General features: G+C 44.0%; 1 protein-coding gene across 1 annotated transcript in view; it reads right to left on the reverse strand.

The window, feature by feature from the left end:
• LOC137425927 (membrane-associated guanylate kinase, WW and PDZ domain-containing protein 1-like) overlaps positions 1-22,923 on the reverse strand; it is a 229,891-nt gene that overhangs the window by 153,709 nt on the left and 53,259 nt on the right. Inside the window, exons 2-9 of the mRNA XM_078776136.1 lie at positions 15,500-15,623; positions 12,550-12,626; positions 12,374-12,431; positions 12,030-12,109; positions 11,099-11,281; positions 8,515-8,771; positions 8,061-8,355; positions 3,235-3,266 (exon numbers count right to left, since the gene is read on the reverse strand). Coding sequence (XP_078632262.1) covers positions 3,235-3,266; positions 8,061-8,355; positions 8,515-8,771; positions 11,099-11,281; positions 12,030-12,109; positions 12,374-12,431; positions 12,550-12,626; positions 15,500-15,623 — 1,106 coding nt within the window. The remainder of the gene's footprint in view (positions 1-3,234; positions 3,267-8,060; positions 8,356-8,514; positions 8,772-11,098; positions 11,282-12,029; positions 12,110-12,373; positions 12,432-12,549; positions 12,627-15,499; positions 15,624-22,923) is intronic.

Raw genomic sequence — 22,923 nt, forward strand, 5'->3', positions numbered from 1 at the left:
GCAACATAACAAAATGTGAAAAAAGTGAAGGGGTCTGAGCACTGTACATAAAAAACGGGGTGATGCTGAGGAGCCGGTCAGTGAGGCACACTTGTGACCAGGTGTGTTTTGAAATGATGTGTATGTGTGTGTATATATATATATATATATATATATATATATATATATATATATGTATATATATATATATATATAATGGTCTTTGCCCTATTGGATTTGGATGCAGATTCAGATCTTCACCTGAATTGAATCGATTCTTCCTGGTTACACACCCAACCTGTCCACCAAGTTCCACCTCGAATCCGTCCATAAGTCTTTGATATATATATATATATATTGGCCCTATCTCTCAATGGTGAAAATTAAGGCACTTAAAAATTGTAGTATCCAGTTCTGGACCCGGATCTTCACCAAAATCGAACCAATTTACCCTCGTCACACCCAACCTCTCCAACAAATTTAATTCGAATCCATCCACAACCTTTTCACAAACAAGCTTTTTGACAAATAGACAGACAGACAGGGCATAACCTCCACCCACCTTCAGTGGTGTAGGTAAATATAACATCTTCCTTTCCTCTCCCTCCCATATATCCCAATTTATGCCCTACTTACACTCGCATTCATACATTTAACGCAAAATCACAATGCGAACTGTAATGGTGGCCATGAACATATGTGCAACACCAGCACTTGCTGCAAAGGTCCTGACCAACATGTGGTGCCTGAAACACATCCACACTGTTTTGGCATCTATTACACATTTAATGAGGCTTCTGGGTTGTAGTCCAGAAAGAAAGTATAAGACCGTAAAATGCTAAATTCAGATTAATTGCAGTCCTTGAAAGATACAAAACCACCCACTGATAAAAGCAGTGTCAGCTGCTGCACTTGTTATCTCACTTTCAGTCCATCTACAAGCTTTCAAATGAAAAAAGCTAGTGCCAATCTCTGCAGTATATAAACGTTAGAAAAGTGTAGAACCATTTGTATGTTAACCAATTTTAGTACATTGAGCTCCAAATGAAACTCCATCTTCATCAGATCTATTTGATTGAGTCTGAGTGCTTTCTGCTGGGTTATGATATATATTTGGTGCTACAGGCTTTATAAGCCATTGCAGTACTGCCAGTAGTCATCCTCCCTTGGGAAAGGAACCAATCCATAGACGTTTCCGGCTTACTGGCCATCATCTCTGTTGAGAAATGACTTTTTCTAGAAAAACAGGGAATAAAAATATATTCCAAAATAGCTATGCACTTGTACTTCAGCCCCAAACCAAAGTACATAAACAAACAAAGCTCGTCAAAAGAATACACATGTGCACCTTGGCACCAAAGGCCAAGTTTCATAGTCATACAAAAACATATACTTTGTAGTCCTCAGAGGTCAAAACATAAACATTTTCTATTTGGGGACCACGGAGCGTCAACGGCATGGAACGGATTCACTATCCCTCTTCCCCCAAAGAGTTGAGCTGGAAAGCAATTCCCTGGGGGATTATATCCAAATGGCACCTCTTAACTGGAACGGTGACCATGAACCCATTTGCCACACCAGCACCTGCTTCAAAATGTGCTGACAAACAGAGAACATCTGCCATGCATCCACCATATTTAGTCATCCATTACACAGTTAACGAGGTATCTAAATTTGTATCCAGGTAGAAATATATTGTAATTGAAAAGCAACTTATTGCTTAGTTACAGTCGGTAAAAGACAGAACTTCCTACACGCAAATGCATTGGTCAGAGGCAACCAGTCTTCCCCATTTAATATGTTGAGAGATACTAATCCAACCACACAATCATGCACCGAGGAGGAAACAATCATATGGAAAAAACCTCAAAAACATATATCTCCATGAAGTTTTATGCCTGTGCTATAAGAAATACAATTTAAGATTATGGGCACGGATGTTACGAATCAGGGATGTCTTCCTGATTAACAATAATAAAAAACACTAGAAGTGGGAGAGAGTGGGAGGAGGTAGTTACAGAGCTCAGGTCTTATACAGTGTACTTCACGTCACGCATTGGCTGCAGGACTGACTCAGTGTCTGGGTCTCATGCAAGCTACAGATACCATGGCGTGTAAGTGCCACACATGGTGCAAGCCCTCACAAGATAACACCCCCAGAGTACAGGCCCCATGTTGTAAGTTGTACCCAAAAATCAGTCACCCAAACCGTAAGTTTAATACATCTTAGAATCCAATTTTCCATTTATTACACCCTGAGATTGTGCAAATACCTGACAAGGGTCATGCTAGGTGGTTTACAATTGCCTTCCAGGAAGTAAGTCAGTGCAGGAATTAGCAATTTGTTCAGGGTGCCGACGATAGCTCACCTACTCTTCGCAAAGAAGGACACCGTGGGATCTTTAACGTCTACCAACTAATGCTAGCATACAAGGCACCCGGTTTAACATGCATCTGAGGAACGGCACACAAATCGAAGCCTCGTCATACATGCAAAACACCAGGATAATAGTTTCTACCTGGGCTGGGATTCGATCACAGACTAGACAGCTAAGAGGTGAGTTTGGGTACCGCCTGCCAGATCGCCTCTGCGCAATATTCTCTCTGAATGATTTGGGCAAAACGTATTGTTTACGAGACCATGTGTGACCATCACTCTTACATCCTCTGTTTGCTCTGCAAAACTCTGCAGTATATACTTTACAAAAGTGTGGCACCACTTGTATTAACCAATCCTACAACACTGTGATCCATATGGCTCTCCATCTTTAGCATTACATGAATAAAAGGATATTTATATGTTTTCTTACTCATTAAATATACTTGTACAAAACATTCACTTGTCTTGGACTTTCGTGCGTTTTTAGGTCATTTATATAACAAACGCCACTCATGCAACGAGCAGCTAGCAGGCCTATCATTGCTCAGAGGCGAATAAAACAGAGGCTGTTGGTCGAACATGGAAGGCCCTGAGCAAAAGACATGTCTGACGAGAAATTATATGTGGCAAATTGTGTCCCTACATGTGAGGCCCAGCAAAGCGAGACTGGAAGCACAAACATGAGTGATGGCCTCGACTCGTCATATCGTTTTCTCATCTTAAACTTGAAAAGTGAACATGGTTACTGGAGCTCAGTCGCATCACATTGCAATCCGGGAGATAGGAAAACTGTCCATAACTTATATTTGAATGAAATTAAACATATATCCTCACATCGAGGAGATATCCTCACTTGTAAATTGAAATGGACGTACCTGGGTAGCAGTTCTGGGAGAGGAGTTTCCTCCTGTGAAAGGCAACAAAGGAGAGAAGAAAAATATAAAAAGAGTTTTCAGCCACAGGAAAATAACATTTGTCTCGTCAAGCTTCTGCTGTCTGCTCATTCCAACAAACAAAAAGTTGTGCAAACAGGCTAAGTGTGTACATGCACCTAAATGTACTGTACACTCGGGTACTAGACTGGTGAGTACACTCAAATGACATTCCGGAGGTTGTGGGTTCAAATTCGGTGGAAGGCAGCAGTGAATGAATATGAATGAATGAATGAATGATCGTTTTGAGGCCATTTTTTCCCCGCTAGAGCGGGGGTTAGCCTTGCGGGCCCCATGACGATCATGGTTCCCCGTTCGAGGCAATGTTTTTATGGCCGGATGCCCTTCCTGACGCCAACCCTTGGTCGCCTCTTACGATGCGCAGGGATACGGTGTACCTATTCTAAACCGGGGTACACACCGGGAGCAGTGCGAAGGGTTTTTATTCTCGCCTTCGGAAAACTGTGCTCGTCTCAGAAAGATGGGCATGTCACTCTCGTATTGGCGATAAAAACCCAGCTGACTTTACCAATGACCTTCAGGGAGTGGATAATCTTCCTGCCCGACGTCATCTGGTTTCCCTGTGATGGCAGTACACACATTGTCGTGCACTCGTAAAGGCCTCAGATCAACTTGGGATGGTCATTAAAATATACTCCTACTATTACAGGAGCTTTCCTGCAACCTGAGGGCAAACCTCGAAAGCCATTCTCGCAAAAGCATTCCTACTACTACTTACTACTACTACTACTACAACAACTCTTACACCTTTGATCTCTCACTGATGTACCATACTCTTCACAGAGTGTTGCTGCCACCGAAGCAGCTTCCTGAGCCAGGGTTAAACTGGATGGTTTGCCATCGCCTTGCCAGCAGTAGTTATGGCAGGAATTTGGAGTTTGACCAGGGTGCCGGCGATAGCTCACCTAGTCTCTGCAAAGGACACCATGGGGTCTTTAACATCCACTAAGCAATGCCAACAGACGTAACGTCAGTTTAACATTCATCCAAGGGACGGCACGCACATTGATGACCCTGCCTGTGAAACACTGAGATGACAATCTATAGCTGGGCCAAGATTCTAACGCAGGTGGTGCAGCTTCGATGTGAGTGTGCGTATCTCTAGGCCATCCTGCCAGCCCACTACTACTATTATTATCCCAAGTATTCCTACCTTCTTGTGGGGTCGGCCGAGGAACTTTTTGGCATAAGTCTTTCCCGAAAAGCTGGCCAGGCCTGGCATTCAACTGAAGCTGATTTGAACAGTAATTTGTAATTTGTTCAGGGTGCTAGAGATATGATCTTTAATGTTCAGTGTGCCGGGAATCTGCCGGCATCACCTGCTCTTCATGAAAAGACAGGAAATTTCACGTGTACCAACTAATGATAGCAGACCGGGACATCAAGTCCAAGTGCAATCTCCATCCGAGGAATGACACCTTTTTTGATGCAACACCTCCTACCTGCAAAGCCCCAATTTGACTGTTTTTTGTCAGGAGGAGAATCAAATGCAGACTGCAGACAAGTCAAAGGAAGTATTCTTCCTCTGCATTACATTGTAAGGACTCGCCTCGGCTTCTGAACACATCCTGTCCCGTCAGATTAGTTCTTCATTGTAACTATTCCACAGTTATTCTGTTGAACCTTTCCCAAATGGTTTACACCTGTAGGTTTGTCTTCCAGGTAAAGCAGTAAGGGATGCTATCACAGTGCAAATTTTTTAGCAATTTACTCAAGCTGCCAGAGACTTGATGCCAGTGTTTTCTGCAGAGAATGCTCTAAGGAGGAGATGGAACAGGTATCCATTGTTGTCAATCCAATATGTAGCTGGTGTCAGTAAGATCCGCAAGGTGATCTGTATGTGTTGTAAAACCCCTTAGGTCTGACTTGCAATGTCTAAAGGATCCAAATCCATAGAGTAGACGGATTTATGGAAAAAGGCCATGGATAAGCTTTGAGGTGCATTTTTGGGTAAAAGTTGGGAACCTCACGTTTTAACATAATTAGGGTATGCTGAATTCGATTAACCCGGTTCCCAAGCCAAATTTTGAGGTTTCTTTTGAGTTTTGAATAAACTGCTGAAGAACTTGGGCATTGGTGAACTCACAGAGGAGACAATCAAATCTGCAGAAGAGTTCGTGTGCAGAATATATAATGTGCAGAGAACAACCTCTGTTGATTCAGCACGGCATATGCTGTTCTCCAAGACTGGTAAACCCGAAACAATGTCACCGACAAGTGATGCTCTTCATTTCCATTTGATGCGAGTACACTATCAAGCCATGGTATGGAGAAATGCTCATTGTGCCATACCTGACCTTCCTGCAACTGTGGAAATGGGATAGAAAAGGGGTGATTCAGGACTGGAGCCTATTCTGATGTCACTGAGTCAAATCCCAGAAAGTTGCCTCGAGATGATTTGTTGTGCATGCCAAAGCAATGCAAGACTCGACGCTGCAAATGTCGCTATTCAGAGTTGAGGTGCGCATCAATGTGTGCCTGTCAGCAACAGAGTGATGATCAGACCCCTTGTATGAATTTGATGTAGTTTGGCAAAACAACATGTGTGACATTCCTGAATGTTTGTGCTTCATGGCCATGTATACTTAATTTTAGAATAAATGGTTGTATGAAACATTGTCTTATTAAAACCACTTTCCATTTTATAGTGTCCAATTTCAATATCAGTTTGAATGTCTCTTTCAATGTCGCCAACCATAATATAGACTAGACGGATTTATGAAAAAAGGCCATGTATAAGCTTCTAGGTGCATTTTGGGGTAAAAGTTGCAAAGTTAAAGTAAAAGGGCTGCATGTATATACATGGTATATAAATGCTTGTTCAAAGAAATTGTCCAAAAATGGCAATTTTGCGGCCATTTTGTTTATGCTAATTAGAAGGTCCAAAACTCAAAATTCGGCTTGGGAACCGGATTAATCGAATTCAGCATACCCTATTTATATTGAAAAGTGAGGTTCCCAACTTTTACCCAAAAATGCACCTAACATTCACATTTCTCAGAAATCCATCTAGTCCACCATACATTTCTTTATCAGACAAAAGCCAAGTAGCCAACAATGTCAGAGCAAACATGGTGAACTGTTAATTCAGACCGCAATGGTGTCGAGCCAAAGTCGGTGGGGCATCATTGGTGACCTGTGTATCGGTGCCAACAGTTCACCAAGTATAATTCAGGCCAACACCTATCACAGGTACATCATCGGTGCGGTAAATGAAGAAGACTTGGTGCTAATGTCGCTATGACTGCCAAGTATATCGTGGAGGAAGTGGTAAAAGCATTGACAATGACAATACAGAGATGTCAGTCATATGTACACTACACTAAAAATAAAATCTAATCATGAAGACAGGATCTCACGGGAATGGGAAGGAACATCGACTCACAGACATCACAAATAACTACGAGTCGAAACAAAATTGGGATCAACTGTGACAAGCGAAAGTCAAAGGTAAGTGCAATTGATGGAAATCGGAAGTAATCGCGACTCGCAGAAACCAGGAGTAACGACGAGTGACAAGGACAGAAGTAACTATGATCGATATAATCAAATCACCATTGATCAACAGAAATAGAGAGTAAACGTGACTGATGAAAACCCGGAATAACTATGGGAAAATGGGGGATTTAACGTGTAATACTGCACATTGAGTCGGAAACCTTCCGAATCCTCCCATCAGGATGGAAATCTACAATCACATGTATCAATGCTCAAATAATACTTTCAATTTATACACAAGTTTTCAAGGAGATAGGAATAGGATGTCGGGATCATTATCACAAACACTGGAAAAATCGGGGGGGGGGGAGTAGTAGAAGAAGAAAGAACCACCTCCCGAGGCCATTTTTCCCCGCAGAGCAGGGGTTGGCCTTTTTCGGACACCGTGGTCCCCTTTTTTTGAAGCAATGTTTTATGGCCGGGTGCCCTTCCTGTCACCAACCCTGTTAGTCGCCTCTTGCGGCACACAGGGAATTACCAGTGAACTGGTACTCAATTTGCCGACCGCGGAAGGATGACAGGCTGAGTCAACCACCCTGGCAACTGGGATTCGAACCCAGGATTCGAAGATCCCAAGCTGGCACCCTAACCGCTAAGTTAACACCACGTTCAGCAAAAAAAAAAAAAAAAAACACCTTTAGAGGCCATTTTTCCCCACAAAGCAGGGGTTGGCCTTTTTCGGGAACCGTGGTTGTTGTTGTTTTTCGGTCCCCTTTTTGAAGCGAATGTTTTACGGCCGGATGCCCTTCCTGACGCCAACCCTTTTTGCCGCCTTTAACGACAAACAGGGAATTACCAGTGAACTGGTACTCAATTAGCCGACCTCGGAAGGATGACAGGCTGAGTCAACCCCCCTGGCGTTAATTCAGCGATAGATATACCCCACGTTCAGTATGGGGTATAAATTCTGCAGAACAGATCATATTAAGATTATTTATTTATTCCAGCAAATAACAGGTTCCTTCACCTTGCGTAAAATGTTGTTTCTCCAAAAACAGTGTGTTAAAGGCCCCAAGTGTGTAATTCTATCATATACAATCTCCTCGCTATCCGATTCCATCACACTCTTCACGTATACAAAGCGAGTGCAATTTCCCTCCGTAGAGAATCAAATGCATTTTGTGCTACATGTACAGAGCAAGTAGGTTGATGCAGAGTCCTCTTGCATCTAATATAGCGACAATCTTATTCACAAGCCTTGGGCAATGTTCGGCTTGTTATGTTTGTACCCGTCGACGTTACTAACTCACCATCACGCTGGATGAGGATCGAGACTTCGAGGCCTGGTGAGCATTCCTTCAGTAGTTCCACAACATGGCTGTGGCTGCGAGCACGCACTGGAATCCCATTCACCTCCAAGAGCAAATCGGCCTGACAGAGGCTGCGGCATCGAGGTCCGTCGAGGATCTGCTTAACGCGTTGACCAGACGGTGTGTCCGTGATGGTGAAACCGAAGCCCAGCGTACCCTTGACGATGCGTATCGAGAACACATCGGGAATACCACCCTCAGGCGGTGTTAGGCCCAGAGAGTCCCTGGGGCTCTCCTGGTAAGTCATAGAAGGACAATTAACCAAAATGATCCAAAGAAAACTACTAAGCGTTCTGTGGAGTGGATATGTTGTCCACCAAACTGGAAATTTGTGGATATTTGTGTGATTCGTGCTTCCATTGCATCCAATGTTTCAGAGGAAGTAAAAGCCCACCTGGGAACTCACACCGGATGTGGAAGCCTGTGACGTGTGGTTTCCTCCGTCCTTGTGCTCCAAGCCCTCACCAAGAAGTGCGACATCGTGCATCCCTACGCTAATGCTCATCTCCTCCACTTCACATGGCAAAGGGTATCCACGGCACATCTGTAAACGCACCGCCTGTCCGATAGGCACCGCCTGGAATACGCGCACCACTTCGGCATGCGTGTGTCCCAACACGCATGTGCCATTCACCGCTACGATCACGTCTCCTGCACCACACAACACAGGAATCCATCATAACGATTCATAGTCCGTTTGCAGGTTATTTGTTCATTTTGTGTTTGATAGTAACCACTGTTTAATGAATGTTGATCAAAGTTGGAATAAACAAAATTTTTCCCACAAAAATCTACCGGCCTTGAGAACATAAATAAACTAGAACGGCTCTCGGTACAGGTGGCATACCTCCACCTGGATGAACAGTTTACGTTTTGTATCCCACTGATAGGCCAGATCTGGATTCGGACCTGAACCAAAATCTAGTCGGATTGTTTGCTCTCGTCACCTAACCAACTCGTCCACCTAGTTTAGTCATAACTAGTCCATAACTTTTTAAAATATCATGTTATATATCGCTTTTCATCCGATCTGTCACTGGTGAAGAATCCCTTAAATATTAAATAATTATCGTATCCGAATCCATTTTCAGATCTTCACCAAAATTGAAACAATTTTTCCTCGTCCCACACACAACCTCTCCACCAAGTTACGTCCAAATCCGTCCACAACTTTTTGACATATTCTGATATATATCGTTTTTGGCCCAATCTCCCAATCGTGAAGAATGACTTCAAAAATCATACTAGCCGGATCTGGATCGGAATCTTCACCAAAATCTAATAATTTCGTCTTTGTCACATATATTTCCCCCTCCAAAATTGTCCATTTTACCCCCCCCCCCCCTCTCCGAAAACGGTTGCCATTAATCCATCAAATTGTCCATGTCATGAAGATTAAAATTGACGATCTTCATCGAAGCCCGGGACAATGGGATGAAAATTGACGGTTTTTCAGATGAAAATTTATGATTTTGGAAGTTGGATCTTGAGTTGACATTTGACCTTTTGACCTCAAAAATAGTTGGTTTCCCAATTTCGTGACTCAATATACAAATGCTGTTCAATTTTCAAATCAATCGGATGAAAAATGGCGATTTTAGAATTTTGACCTCCAGATGACATTTGACCTAAAAATCAATGGGCTTTTCAATTGTGACGACATCTACAACTTGGTGAAGTTTCATGACGATCGGTTTGGAATTGTGACCTGTAGGCGAGTGATAAACAGACAAACAAACAGACAGACAGACAGACAGCCAGGGGTGAAAACATAACCTCCATCCACCTTCAGTGGCAGAGGTAACAATTATACATTTAGCAAGCCGTGTATCTCAAAAAAGCATAAAAATAACAAAGATAGCCTCTCGAGAAAAGTGAAATTCGTCACAAAGGAGTAAGAAGAAGAATCAATCTCTGCTGACGTGAGAAGCCACTGTGTGCATTGGACAAATTTCTGATGTCACAGGTCTTTGGCCTTGTACAATGTCATATGGTCTTCACCCTCTTCCGCTCTTGCAATTAAGAGACCATGACTATATCAACGCTACAAGTCCAGCTTCCATTGCTCAGGCCCAAGACGATCTTCCAGGCCATCAATCATCGAATGTGAAAACTTCGCCAGGCTTCACCTTCTGAGGTGTGATTGAATTGGATAGCAAAATGTTAAATAATACTGCGCCATTCAAGATTTAAATAATAAAATAAGCAAAGTGAAACATGAGGAAACCAGAATGGCACTCGGTAGAGCGCATACTTCAGCCAGGTTGAATAGTTTACCTTTTTTGTGTCCCACCGATAGGCCGGGTCTGAATTCGGACCTGAATCAAAATCTAATCGGCTTGGTCTCGTCACCTACCTAACTCATCCACCAAATGTTGTCATAAGTCGTCCATAACTTATTCAGACATCATGCTATATGTCGTTCTGGCAGTATCTCTTAATGGTGAAGAATCACTTGAGAAATTAAAAAAAAAACTCTTGTATCTGGATCCGGATCTGCACCTTCACCAGAATTTAATAAATTTGTCCTCGTCACACACCCAATCTGTCCACCAAGTTTCTTCCGTATCCATCCATAACTCTGAGATATCCTGCTCACAGACAAACAGACAAAAAAACAGGGGTGAAAACATAACCTCCGTCCACCTGCGGTGGTGTAGTTAACCCAGGATTTTTACCTCCGCCACCAAAGTTGGACAGAGGTTATGTTTCCACCGCTGCTTGTTTTGTTCGTCTGTCATTGAGCATGATATCTGAAAAAGTTATGGACGACTTATGACAAAACCAGGTGGGTGGGTTGGGTACTCGACAAGACCAAGCCGATTCGATTTTGGTTCAGTTCCGTGTCCAGGTCCTGCCTAACGGTGGGATACAAGACGTAAACCGTTCAGCCTGGCGGAGGTATGCTCTCTACCGAGTGCCGTTCTAGTTGGTTCTGTTTGAGCCGTTGAATCCATCGCTTGTCCGCAGCACCATACCGGTCTGAACAGTGCCAAGCGAAGCGGCGGGTCCATCAGGAACCAGGCTCTTGACCTGCAGGAATTCCTCGGGTTCATCACCACCGATGATAGTGAAACCAAAACCCCGAGCGCTCTTCTGCACGGCCGTGGTTATCATGGTGCCTTGTAGCTCAGCTGGATTTCGTGTAAAAAGAGCTTTCCCTGCAACAGCAAATGTATACAATTGTAGTCTTGTACATGTCTGCAACGGACCCTAATCTGTGGTCCAAACATTTAGCAGTACAATACTCAGATTAGGAATACAAATCCTACCATTTTAGAGCAAAACGGTCAAAATACCAAGGATAGTACAATATGTGCTCAGTTATGTCTATGTTCATGTCTTGTATGTGTCTGATGCACTTTCCCTTATTCAGACACAGACAAATGAGTGGCGTTTCTATTTAACTGATCACATATGGAGGAAAAGACATGTCGTACGACAATTGTACATGCGACAGGGACCTTGTGTTAGCTTACTCTAACATGTACCGATGGTGTACATTTGATAATAAATTCAAGCCATCTTTGGGCACACCCTGTTAGCATGTGGAGTGACACGTTATCTTGAAGCTCGTACACTGGCACTTAGTCATTATGTGCTACATACCCAGAATTTATAGCTCTTGGTCGATAAATGCCTGACACGTCCAGGTGTTGTACATCAAATATCTACACCTGTCCAGGTGTTGTATGGCTCACCATTCCCGTTGTGCAGTTAGCATCAGATGTTATATGGCATTCACCTGGCATGCTCATTTATGCAGCATATACCTCATCTGTGCCATTGCTGTGCATAGCATACCCAGTATGCTTGGTATTTGTATAGGTATGCATAGCCTGTGCAATTTCTGTGACAGGTACGTTTTTTAGCATGTACCCGGACAGTGCGTTCGTTAACGTCACATACCTGGCGGGTGGGCTAATCGTGATGGTTTGCATCCAGTTGCTGTGGATGCTTCGATAAAAGGTGGTTGCTTCATGTGGTTGCTGGTGGAACAATCAAAAGCACACAGGGCGGTCATGGGTTTAGTTTGAGTCAGGGAAGTAAGGAGTGTAGGTATGATGTAGTAGGTGAGAAAGAGGTTGGGTGTCCAATAATTCTGAGAAACACTTCATACAAGATACCACATGCCCTCTTTGAGAGTGTAAGCATCGGCTCAGCATGCGACCTTCCAGTCCCTATTCATTCCCTCTACCTATACCCAGCTGTTAGGGGAAGAGACAACACAAAGTAGTCAGATTCAGACTCACTCCACAAAGTAAACGCCATAATCCGGTTCGTTCATGTTCTCCCGGGAAGCTGGCGGCTCTGTGAAGAACAACACGCAGCAAAGAATGCTGAACACAACAAAGAATGGGGAAAAGGTGCACGGTACAAATTGTGGAAGAGCACGGTGCGAGATGCATAACACGGCAGAATATACCACCTTGCACTTTGACCTCCTCTGCAGAGTCACATGAGGGCCTGGCAGGGCTGGGAATAGCTGTCTCTTGACTTGGAGGGCTGTGAATCCAACGGACATGGTCATGAGAATCATGTACAATGCAAGTCTTTACCCTACTGAACACGTCCAAGCAAAAAAAATAAAATAAAAAATAAAGAGGTAAGGGAAAGTCAGCGAGGAGTTGGTTATTCTAAATTTGATCTTCGCTCATGTAACACAGTTACTCTGTAATGCAAAATGAACAAATAAATGAAGCCTCTCGCTTATACAGCCCACTCCCAAAGGACAGCCAAGACAGATATATTTACAGGTCGTCAAGGAGGGCCCAGTGCCATCTTGTGCCAAATTGCACGATCCATCTTAGCTCTTTGCATTGCTCGATCATTGCGCAGCACAAGGGCACTGTCATGGTGGCCCTGAAACCTTGGGTAAACAATTTAATGGATGTTGCCTAAACTCAACCCCTGAATCCCCTGTTGTATGATTACTGTCTTTCATTTCTTTATTTGACAAAAGCCCTCGATCTGAACAGCCTGCCAATATCATTCCTGAGTATTGCTTCATTCATTCCTTTCCATTCATTCACACCTTTGTGCAATATGCATTACATCTTTATGCTTTCATATGATCCTTTATCCATCTTAATCTCTAACTCCTCTCTCTCTACATCATTACCTTCCTAGGCACAACATCTCTCGCTTCGAGATTAATGGTGCTTTCATTCTGGGAAAGATTATGCAAGTGTGGCTGAGAATATAAATTTCGACACTGTAACACTTGAACGTAAAGATTGTAAATGTGCCACGCAAGCTGCTGCTAAATCGACAACAGACCTCCCTGGGCTTAGGGTTAGGGTTAGGGTTGGGTTAGGGTTAGGGTTAGGGTTAGGGTTAGGGTTAGGGTTAGGGTTTAGGGTTAGGGTTAGGGTTAGGGTTAGGGTTAGGGTTAGGGTTAGGGTTAGGGTTAGGGTTAGGGTTGTTAGGGTTAGGGTTAGGGTTAGGGTTAGGGTTAGGGTTGTTAGGGTTAGGGTTATGGTTTAGGGTTAGGGTTAGGGTTGTTAGGGTTAGGGTTAGGGTTAGGGTTAGGGTTAGGGTTAGGGTTGTAATGAATGCATGAAGCCTTGCTTCTGCCCACCCAGCTACAAATTATTTAGACATATTATGAGAGAAACAGCGGGCATTCAGGTGAGAGGCAAAGTGGAGAGGAATAGTCAAAAAGAGAAGGAAAGAGAGAGATAGAGTCAGAGAAGCATCAGAGATGAGTCGTTTATTTAAATTTGATCTGCATTCACAGAACACTTGCTACTTTGAAACACATAATTAACAAATAAAACCGTGAACAGACTATTATTTGTCATATTAAGAAAACCCTTCCTATATTTTTTTCTGTTTAGGTAGAGGCATGTTGCAAGGATTAAATAGTGGGCAGGCATTGTAATGGTTGGAATGTGATTTGTTGATTACGAGCAAAAGTAAACCCGTCCCAAGGGACGGGAAAAGCGATCCATGGCGGTGACGACAATAACCACGGAAGATGACAGTCAGGCAGTTGTCTGGCGAAATTAAATCCATCCTGTAGTGCTCGACTTCACCAAAGGTGGCGCTATTCCAACCAACTGCAACAGCGAGGAAGTACACGACATCATTTTCCCCAGGGTTTCCCAGTGGCCGAAGGAGCTACGCCAAAACCTGGCCGGTACAAAATTTTACCTCTGTGACAAATTTGGTCCAAAATCCGCCAGAGGTGTGGAAGTGTATATGTAACACAGACAGACAGATCGACATTTATAGTTATCGATATAAGTACATACATGTGTCTTCAGTCTATGGTGGTTGTATATCTATTTTGCAACTTTAGTGATAGGGTATTTACCGCCATATTGGCCTCTTGTTGGACAGAAAGAACCACCATGTTTGCTCAGCTGCTCTATTTGTATGCTAAGCTGAGAATGTTGGAGATAGCCGGCTCAAGGGAGGCAATGCTACCATTACTCTCCACTTGCCACATCTGCTGTTCCTCTCGAACATTTTTTTCTTTGCATGTAAATCCTGCTGGAGAGCAAAACACATTCTGTGTGTAGCTTTTACTACCATGTTGATTCCACTGCAATTGGGTAGAAAACCGGCCAAGTACGGTATGGTCCATGCTTTCATAGTTGCGCCCCTTGATGTGCTACTGGTGTGTTTCACCCTCACCAAGACCTACGTCCTTCCCTGTATTGATAAAAAAAACTACAAAGTGACTCTTGTAAGGCAAAGGCCTGGGAGAAAGTTCCCTTTCGGTATGTCTTAAATGTTGTCTTTCATAGTAAATGTTTAAAGATTTCACTCTATGCAGAGAATAAATGCTGAGAGACAAAAGGTGCTTTGGACTGCAGCAACAATGTGTGATGCTGAGGTCAACAGGAGTTCAGGTTCTGTGTGACACCCGATTCGCAATAGGCACAATCAACTTAATTTTATTACAAAGACGAGGCTGTAGCCCAGCATTGCATCAACAGAGTTGCTGCATGAAAGGACGCGCGCAGCACATTTCCGTACTAACATGAACAAAAGGCAGAGGCAACACTTGCAAATAAGTGATGAGACCCACATATTTTCTGTTTGCTGAAAGGAATTCATGAATGATGCCTATTTATCAATGATACACTGTGTCATGTAAATTTTTAAGATCCAGTAATCAGATGGAGCTCCAAGCCAAGGAAGTGAATTGCCTTAATGGATTAGATTCTCGATTGACTTTAAGTGTCACGTGACTTCTGACTTTCAGTGTGTCAACTACTGTGTTAGTGCGAGATGCAAAATGTCCACCGACGTCTGATCTCAGTGTCGACTGACTCTGTCTCGCTCTTCCATGAGCCTCGATCGTCCATGTGTTCTTCAATCTTTGCACGATACAAAGTGTCCCTGGACCACTGGTGAACATTGCTCACCTGCGCCGGATGGGTGGATTTGGACTTGAAGGTGGGTCGGAGCCATAGGGCTGCTCAAGGGGTTCAATGACATCTTTACAGGACCAGTTTTCTTCCCCGGTCTCATGTACATTCTCATCGGATTCTACAAGTAAAAGTTTTAAAAACATATCAGAAGGAGAAAGGGAGAATGAGAGAGAGAGTATATTTTTATGAGATTTATAGATATGCAAGACCTTGAGAATGATGGAGATAAAGTCCAGCATTACAAGCCATTCAGATAAAGGTCATGAATTATATACATTGAATCAGACAAATTTTTTACTGCCCCATATACAGTGCATTCAGAAAGTATTCAGACCCCTTCACTTTTTTCACATTTTGTTATGTTGCAGCCTTATGCTGAAATCGTTTTAATTCATTTTTTCCCTCACCAATCTACACTCAATACCCCATGATAACAAAGAGAAAACAGGATTTTAGAAAGTTTTGCAAATTTATGAAAAAGAAAAAACTGAAATATCACATTGACATAAGTATTCATACGCTTTGCTATGACACTTGAAATTTAGCTCAGGTGCCTCCCATTTCTCTTGATCATCTTTGAGATGTTTCTACACCTTGATTGGAGTCCACCTGTGGTAAATTCAATTGATTGGACATGATTTGGAAAGGCACACACCTGTCTATATAAGGTCTCACAGCTGACAATGCGTATCAGAGCAAAAACCAAGCCATGAGGTCGAAGGAACTGCCTGCAGAGCTCAGAGACAGGACTGTGTCGAGGCACAGCTCTGGGGAAGCCTACAAAAAAAACCTCTGCTGCATTGAAGGTTCCCAAGAGCACAGAGGCCTCCATAATTCTTAAATGGAAGAAGTTTGGAACAACCACGACTCTTCCGAGAGCTGACCGCCCGGCCAAACTGAGCAATCGGGGGAGAAGGGCCTTGGTAAGAGAGGTGACCAAGAACCCGATGGTCACTCTGGCTGAGCTCCAGAGATCCTGTGTGATGGGAGAAACTTCCAGAAGGACAATCATCACTGCAACACTCCACCGATCTGGGCTTTATGGCAGAGTGGCCAGATGGAAGCCTCTCCTCAGTGAAAGATACATGAAAGCCCGCTTGGGTTTGCAAAAAAAGCACCTAAAGGACTCTCAGACTGTGAGAAACAATATTCTGTGTTTGATTGTTTCAAACTTCTGCCATTTAAGAATTATGGAGGCCACGGTGCTCTTGGGAACCTTCAATGCAGCAGAGGTTTTTTTTGTAGGCTTCCCCAGATCTGTGCCTCGACACAGTCCTGTCTCTGAGCTCTGCAGGCAGTTCCTTCGACCTCATGGCTTGGTTTTTGCTCTGATATGCATTGTCAGCTGTGAGACCTCATATAGACAAGTGTGTGCCTTTCCGAATCATGTCCAATCAATTGAATTTACCACAGGTGGACTCCAATCAAGGTGTAGAACCATCTCAAAGATGATCAAGTGAAGTGAGAGGCACCTGAGCTTAATTTCAACCGTCATCGCAAAGGGTCTGAATACTTATGTCAATGTGATATTTCAGTTTTTTCTTTTTAATAAATTTGCAAAACTTTTAAAATCCTGTTTTCTCTTTGTCATTATGGGGTATTGAGTGTAGATTGATGAGGGAAAAAAATGAATTTAAACGATTTGAGCATAAGGCTGCAACATAACAAAATGTGAAAAAAGTGAAGGGGTCTGAATACTTTCTGAATGCACTGTATGTAAAGCATGCCTCCATTTCCTCAAAAAAAAAAAAAAATCCTTAAAATCAGAATGTGTACCTCCAGCCAATGTATTGTGATTCAATGGCCGCAAAAACAGATCATGGTTTTATAGGTCAATAGGAACCTAATGGTCTTTGAACATTTACGATATGTTGGCTGGTACCATCCTCAGCATTAAACATGCCTGAGTAGGGGTGGAAACAATTTATATTCAATAAGAATATGGAAATACAAGCTGTCTCAAGAACATAAAAGCACTTTACTTTCGAAACACAATTGTTGCAGCCATATAAACTCATGATCACACAATGAAACAGCCTTAGTTGGTTCTGATGAAAGTATTAGTGCAATGGATGAAACCAAAAAAAAAAACAAGTCTATTGATTGAACCAGAGATGATATTGAGGTTGACTTTTTATGCACACGGCGCAGTAAATGATTGTCCCTCTAAATCCACAAGAAACGTCTAAAACAATATTGCTGTTCATAATTCTTCCGCTCGTCCAGGTAAAGATTTCTCCAGCAAAATTAAATGTGGTTCATTTGCTGATTTGCAAATCAGGAGAATTGTATTGGTGAGTCATTTCACTCTTAGGATAATTGGGGACAAGAAGATGGTACATTGAAAAATACTAATGCCATTTAGAAAACCACAAGATGTCCTGTATTACCTTCAGTTATTCATTTCAAGCATTAACAAGTTTCAAGCACCTGTGCGTGTGGAAACACAAGTCATATATCTCCAAAATGGTGGAAATCTTAGTGCTGGATAATTACGGCATTTACAGTGATTCTTCATTTGCATTTTAATTGGGAAGCATGTGTTCACATCTCTTCCGATGAAAACCAGTTGGACTGCAAAGTTAATCGAACATTTGCAATTGGTCCATGACAATTCTGCTTGAGAGCACAGGCTGAGAAAGAGTGATCATCTCATGTTTTCAACTGCATGGGGGGGAATTGTCAGAAGGCGAAAGTTGGAGAAGTGCAACGAGTGTGGCGATACATATACAGAGATAAGGAAGGCTTATGATATTATATATATATATATATATATATATATATATATTGTTACGTTTGTGGGAGGGGGAAGGGTGGGCAATGCAATTCCTTAGTCCAGGTATAATTATATAGGTAATGTGCTCTGACTGTCGTGAAGAAGAAGAACCCCCGTGTACCATAAGTAGTGGATCCATTTAGACCGGATGTCGTGTAAGAGTGTATCTTTGTCCCCATGACGATGAGTGGGTTTATGTTAATTAGTTTGGGATTAAGGGCAATTAATCCCATGTATGTAATTGCCTCTGTAATCTTTTCCTGTGTTCCTGACACCGCACTACACACCATAGCCAAGCCAAGCAATCGACACCATAATTAATAACATTAAATAAAACAACCAGAAGCAGGACATTGAAAACTACCGCGGGTTCTGCCAGCCGAGCCATCACAAAGGCCGGCAAGTGGCGATGAGACCATGCCCTGAAGAACGATTGGTAAAGGTGGCGATAAAGTGATGTGGTGGTGGCCATTGATTGGACCGCGCGCGGACATCGTCGGGTGACTTAAGAGCTCTGAAAAGCAAAAGATTGTGTCCCCGACATTTTGTCTCTCTCCGGACCGGCCTCCATAGCGAACAATCGATCATTGCTCTCTCTGCTTCAGGATTCATAAAGAATGGTCACATACACGGTGTCTCTTGCGTGGGGATTTCATCACGAGCAGTGGCATTCATTATCGCTCTTACGTGGGTACAGTCATTACGACCAGTCCCGACATTTTGTCCTCTTGCGCGAGGGCCGTTGAAAGGGAGCAGTCACATATACCTCTTGGCTTTGGTGGTGAGCAGACGTGGACATTTACTCCTCTTGTGCCAGGGACATTGGAGTCGGCAAGTTATATCCCTGGCTTTGGGTTTCGATGATCGTGAGGAGGGATAGTCACGGCTCGTGCTCTGGTGCGCTTGGCCTGCAGCTTCGTGACGGCTGAGGGCCGTGCCAAGTGAACTGGAGAGACATCGGTGCTGTGAGAAGCGGACAACGGGGACGAGCGTGGCTGGAGAGAACGAACGGCATGCTCAGGTCTGGTTCCCGTGCACGGACTTCGCGCCAACCAGTGTGCTTTTCCGCGCAGGGACGTGGGGGCCTGTGACGATCCGGGATGATCAAGGGGACCAGAGCTAAGTACACATACACACATATTTATTTTCCATTTATATTTCCCCTTGTGTGTGTAAGGGTCAGTGAGAGAGCGCTCCATTTAGGATTTTATATTTTACCGTGCATTATTTTGTTACCGGCATTTCTTTCAATAAAGCCAGTATTTTTGCATTATAATTCCGTGTCGGGTTTGAGTTGATTATCCAGGTTTGAAGACGTCCAGTGGGGTCCGTGAAGGTAAGAGCTTCACTACCCTTCGCTGCCTCATTCCCCCGTGCATATTAACTTATTAACATCCCGTGCATATTAACATCTCGACAATAAACAAACTCCTCCGCCCCCTGAACACCACCACCCAGTCATTCACAGTAGACAACTGCATCTCCTTCCTCTCTTTCTTCCAACGCAAAATTGACAACATCTACAACAGCTTGACCACCGCCGCACCCGCTCCCCCTCCAACCACCTGCCCCCCCTTGTCCTGCCATCCCCTGTCTCGGTTCTCCCCAATCTCTCCTACTGACCTCTCTGAACTCCTCATAGGAATGAAAACTGCCACCTGCACTCTTGACCCCATCCCCTCCAGCTTTGTCAAAGCCTCCCTCCCTGCTCTCTCTCCACTTATCATTGCAACAATAAACTCCTCCCTGTCTACAGGCATCGTCCCACCTTCCCTCAAAATTGCTGCTGTTACCCCCATTCTAAAAAAACCTGGTCTAAACCCTGACACCCTAAACAACTTCAGACCCATCTCCAACCTACCCTTTCTGTCAAAAGTTTTGGAACGCGCTGTAGCCACTCAACTCAAACATCATCTCTCTGCCAATAACTTGTATGAAACATTCCAATCCGGATTCCGCTCCAACCACAGTACTGAAACTGCTCTCCTCAAAATCACCAACGACCTTCTCCTCTCCTCTGACGCTGGCAACCTCAACATTCTCGTCCTCCTCGACCTCAGCGCTGCCTTTGACACCATCGATCACACTATCCTCCTCACCCGACTTGAATCCACCTTTAACGTCACCGGCACTGCCCTCTCTTGGATTAAATCATACCTCTCTGACAGATGCCAGTTCATCTCCATCAATAACTGCAAATCCCCCACTGCTCCCCTCCCCCAAGGTGTCCCCCAAGGTTCAGTTCTTGGCCCCCTCCTCTTCATCCTTTACCTGTCCCCGCTCGGTCACTTAATCCGCCGTCATGGTCTCCAATTCCACTGCTTCGCCGATGACATCCAGCTTTTCATCTCCACCAAGTCCGTCTCCACCGACACCCACTCTATCCTGACAAACTGCATCACTGAAATAAAATCCTGGCTTCAAATCAACTTCCTCAAGCTTAACTGTGATAAATCTGAAATAATCATCATTGGCCCAAAAACGCTCACAAAATCCACCCATAACTTTGCCCTCAACATCGACGGTATCCCAGTATCCACCTCCCCTCACATCCGGAATCTTGGCGTCATCTTTGACCAAACCCTTTCCTTCGACAAATACACTAAACAGATCACAAAGTCAGCCTTCTTTCACCTGAAAAACATTGCCCGTCTCCGCTCATCCCTCTCCTCCACGGCTGCAGAAACCCTCATCCACGCCTTCATCACCTCCCGTCTGGACTACTGCAATAGCCTCCTCTATGGTTCACCCTCAAAAATCACCAATAAACTCCAATACATTCAGAACTCCGCTGCCCGTCTACCCACTCATTCCCGGACCCGTGACCACATCACCCCCGTCCTTTACAAGCTTCACTGGCTCCCCATCCCCCAGAGAATCCAGTACAAAATCCTCCTCTTGACATACAAAGCCCTCCATAACCTGGCCCCATCCTACCTGGCTGACCTCCTCTCCAGACACACTCCCACCCGCAACCTCCGCTCTGCTGGTACCAACCTCCTGACCCCCTCCATCCGGACCAAATTCAGATCCTGGGGGGACAGGGCCTTCTCCATCGCTGCTCCCACCCTCTGGAACTCACTACCTCACACCATCAGAGACTCCTCCTCACTCACCACATTCAAAACATCACTAAAGACCCACCTGTTCAACGCTGCATTCAACATTCAACCCACAGCATTTAACCCCTGACTATCTCTTCTCCTTCTCCCTCCTTTTGCTTTAAATATTTCCCTATTGATTCTTGTCTTGTCTTTTTGATTCTTGTCTTATATATATGCCGTATATCGCTGCTGTTTGTTTTCTTGATTCTTGTCTTTTTGCAATTGTTGTTTTCATGTATTGTTATGCATTATGTTTTCCACTCTGTCAAAGCGCCTTTGGGCTTCTGGAAAAGCGCTATACAAAATAAATGAATTATTATTATTATTATAACTCCGCAATAGTTGAATTTAATGCCTCGGAGTGTAAAGCTCGATCGGCTAATCCATCCCCAGAGGTGTTCACCACTGGGAACGTGACAATATATCTACAGACTTGGCATTTAATATGGAATATTTTTTTTTCTTGACTTGGGTTTCCTTTCTGAACTCAGAATATCAATCTGGTGAGTTTTTTTTACGCTTCGGTGATTTCTTTGTTAAAAGAACCATGTCACTGATTGTCTGTCGCAGCAAGAAGTCAATGACAGGATTATATCACAGGTGGCGTGACAAAATGTACGGACAGGTACATTTGACGATTGACTTCACAATCGGGTATATAAGGGTTGTTGCATTCTGTATTAGTGGAAAACAACTGCTGCATGTCTACAAAAGTGATTGCCGCTTCCTCTGGAGATGGACCGTCAACTCGACAATGCTGTTTGTCATGGAGTGGTGGCTTTACGAAATTCCGGCATGAAACAGTGTGCTATTGCTCGGCAGTATGGCATCACTCAAGGTCAGGTGTCAAAGATCCCGAAACGAAATGCTCAGAGGGGTGTCCCTCCTCCAATATCGAGGCCAGGACGTCCCCGCAGAACCACAAGGAGGGATGATCGCCAGCTGCACCGGTTAGTCCGCAATGGCCGTACCAAGTCAGCTAATCGGCTTAGGGCTGAGTGGCAGCAACTGACAAATGTGCCTGTATCCAGAAGGCTAGTCAACCAACGACTGGTTCAAGCAGGCTATCGTGCCAGGCGTCCCCTGAGAAAGCCACGCCTGACAAGACAACACCGCCAGCACCGATTGCAGTGGGCCAGAGAGCACCATCAATGGCAGCCAGGACACTGGAATCACGTGATCTTCAGTGACGAGTCTTGATTTCTGGTCTATCGTCAAGATGGCCATGTCCGAGTGCGCAGACAAGTGCATGAAGCCTACAACGAAGATTGTATAGTGCCAAGAGTCCAAGCTGGAGGTGGTGGGGTGACCGTTTGGGCTGCTTTTCATGCAGGGGGCAAAACTGACCTGGTTGTTCAAGTACAGGGCCATTCTGGAAGAAACATTGCTTCCATTTGCTCGTGTAGCCTTTCGAGGAAACTTTGTCTTCCAAGATGACAATGCATGGCCTCATCGTGCTCGCATGATCTAACACTTTCTTGCTGACCGTGGTGTAGAGCATATGGAGTGGCCTGCCATGTCCCTGGATATGAATCCGA

This window comes from Myxine glutinosa, chromosome 4 (genome assembly GCF_964187855.1).
Source record: "Myxine glutinosa chromosome 4, kmMyxGlut1.1, whole genome shotgun sequence".
Lineage (NCBI taxonomy): Eukaryota > Metazoa > Chordata > Myxini > Myxiniformes > Myxinidae > Myxine > Myxine glutinosa.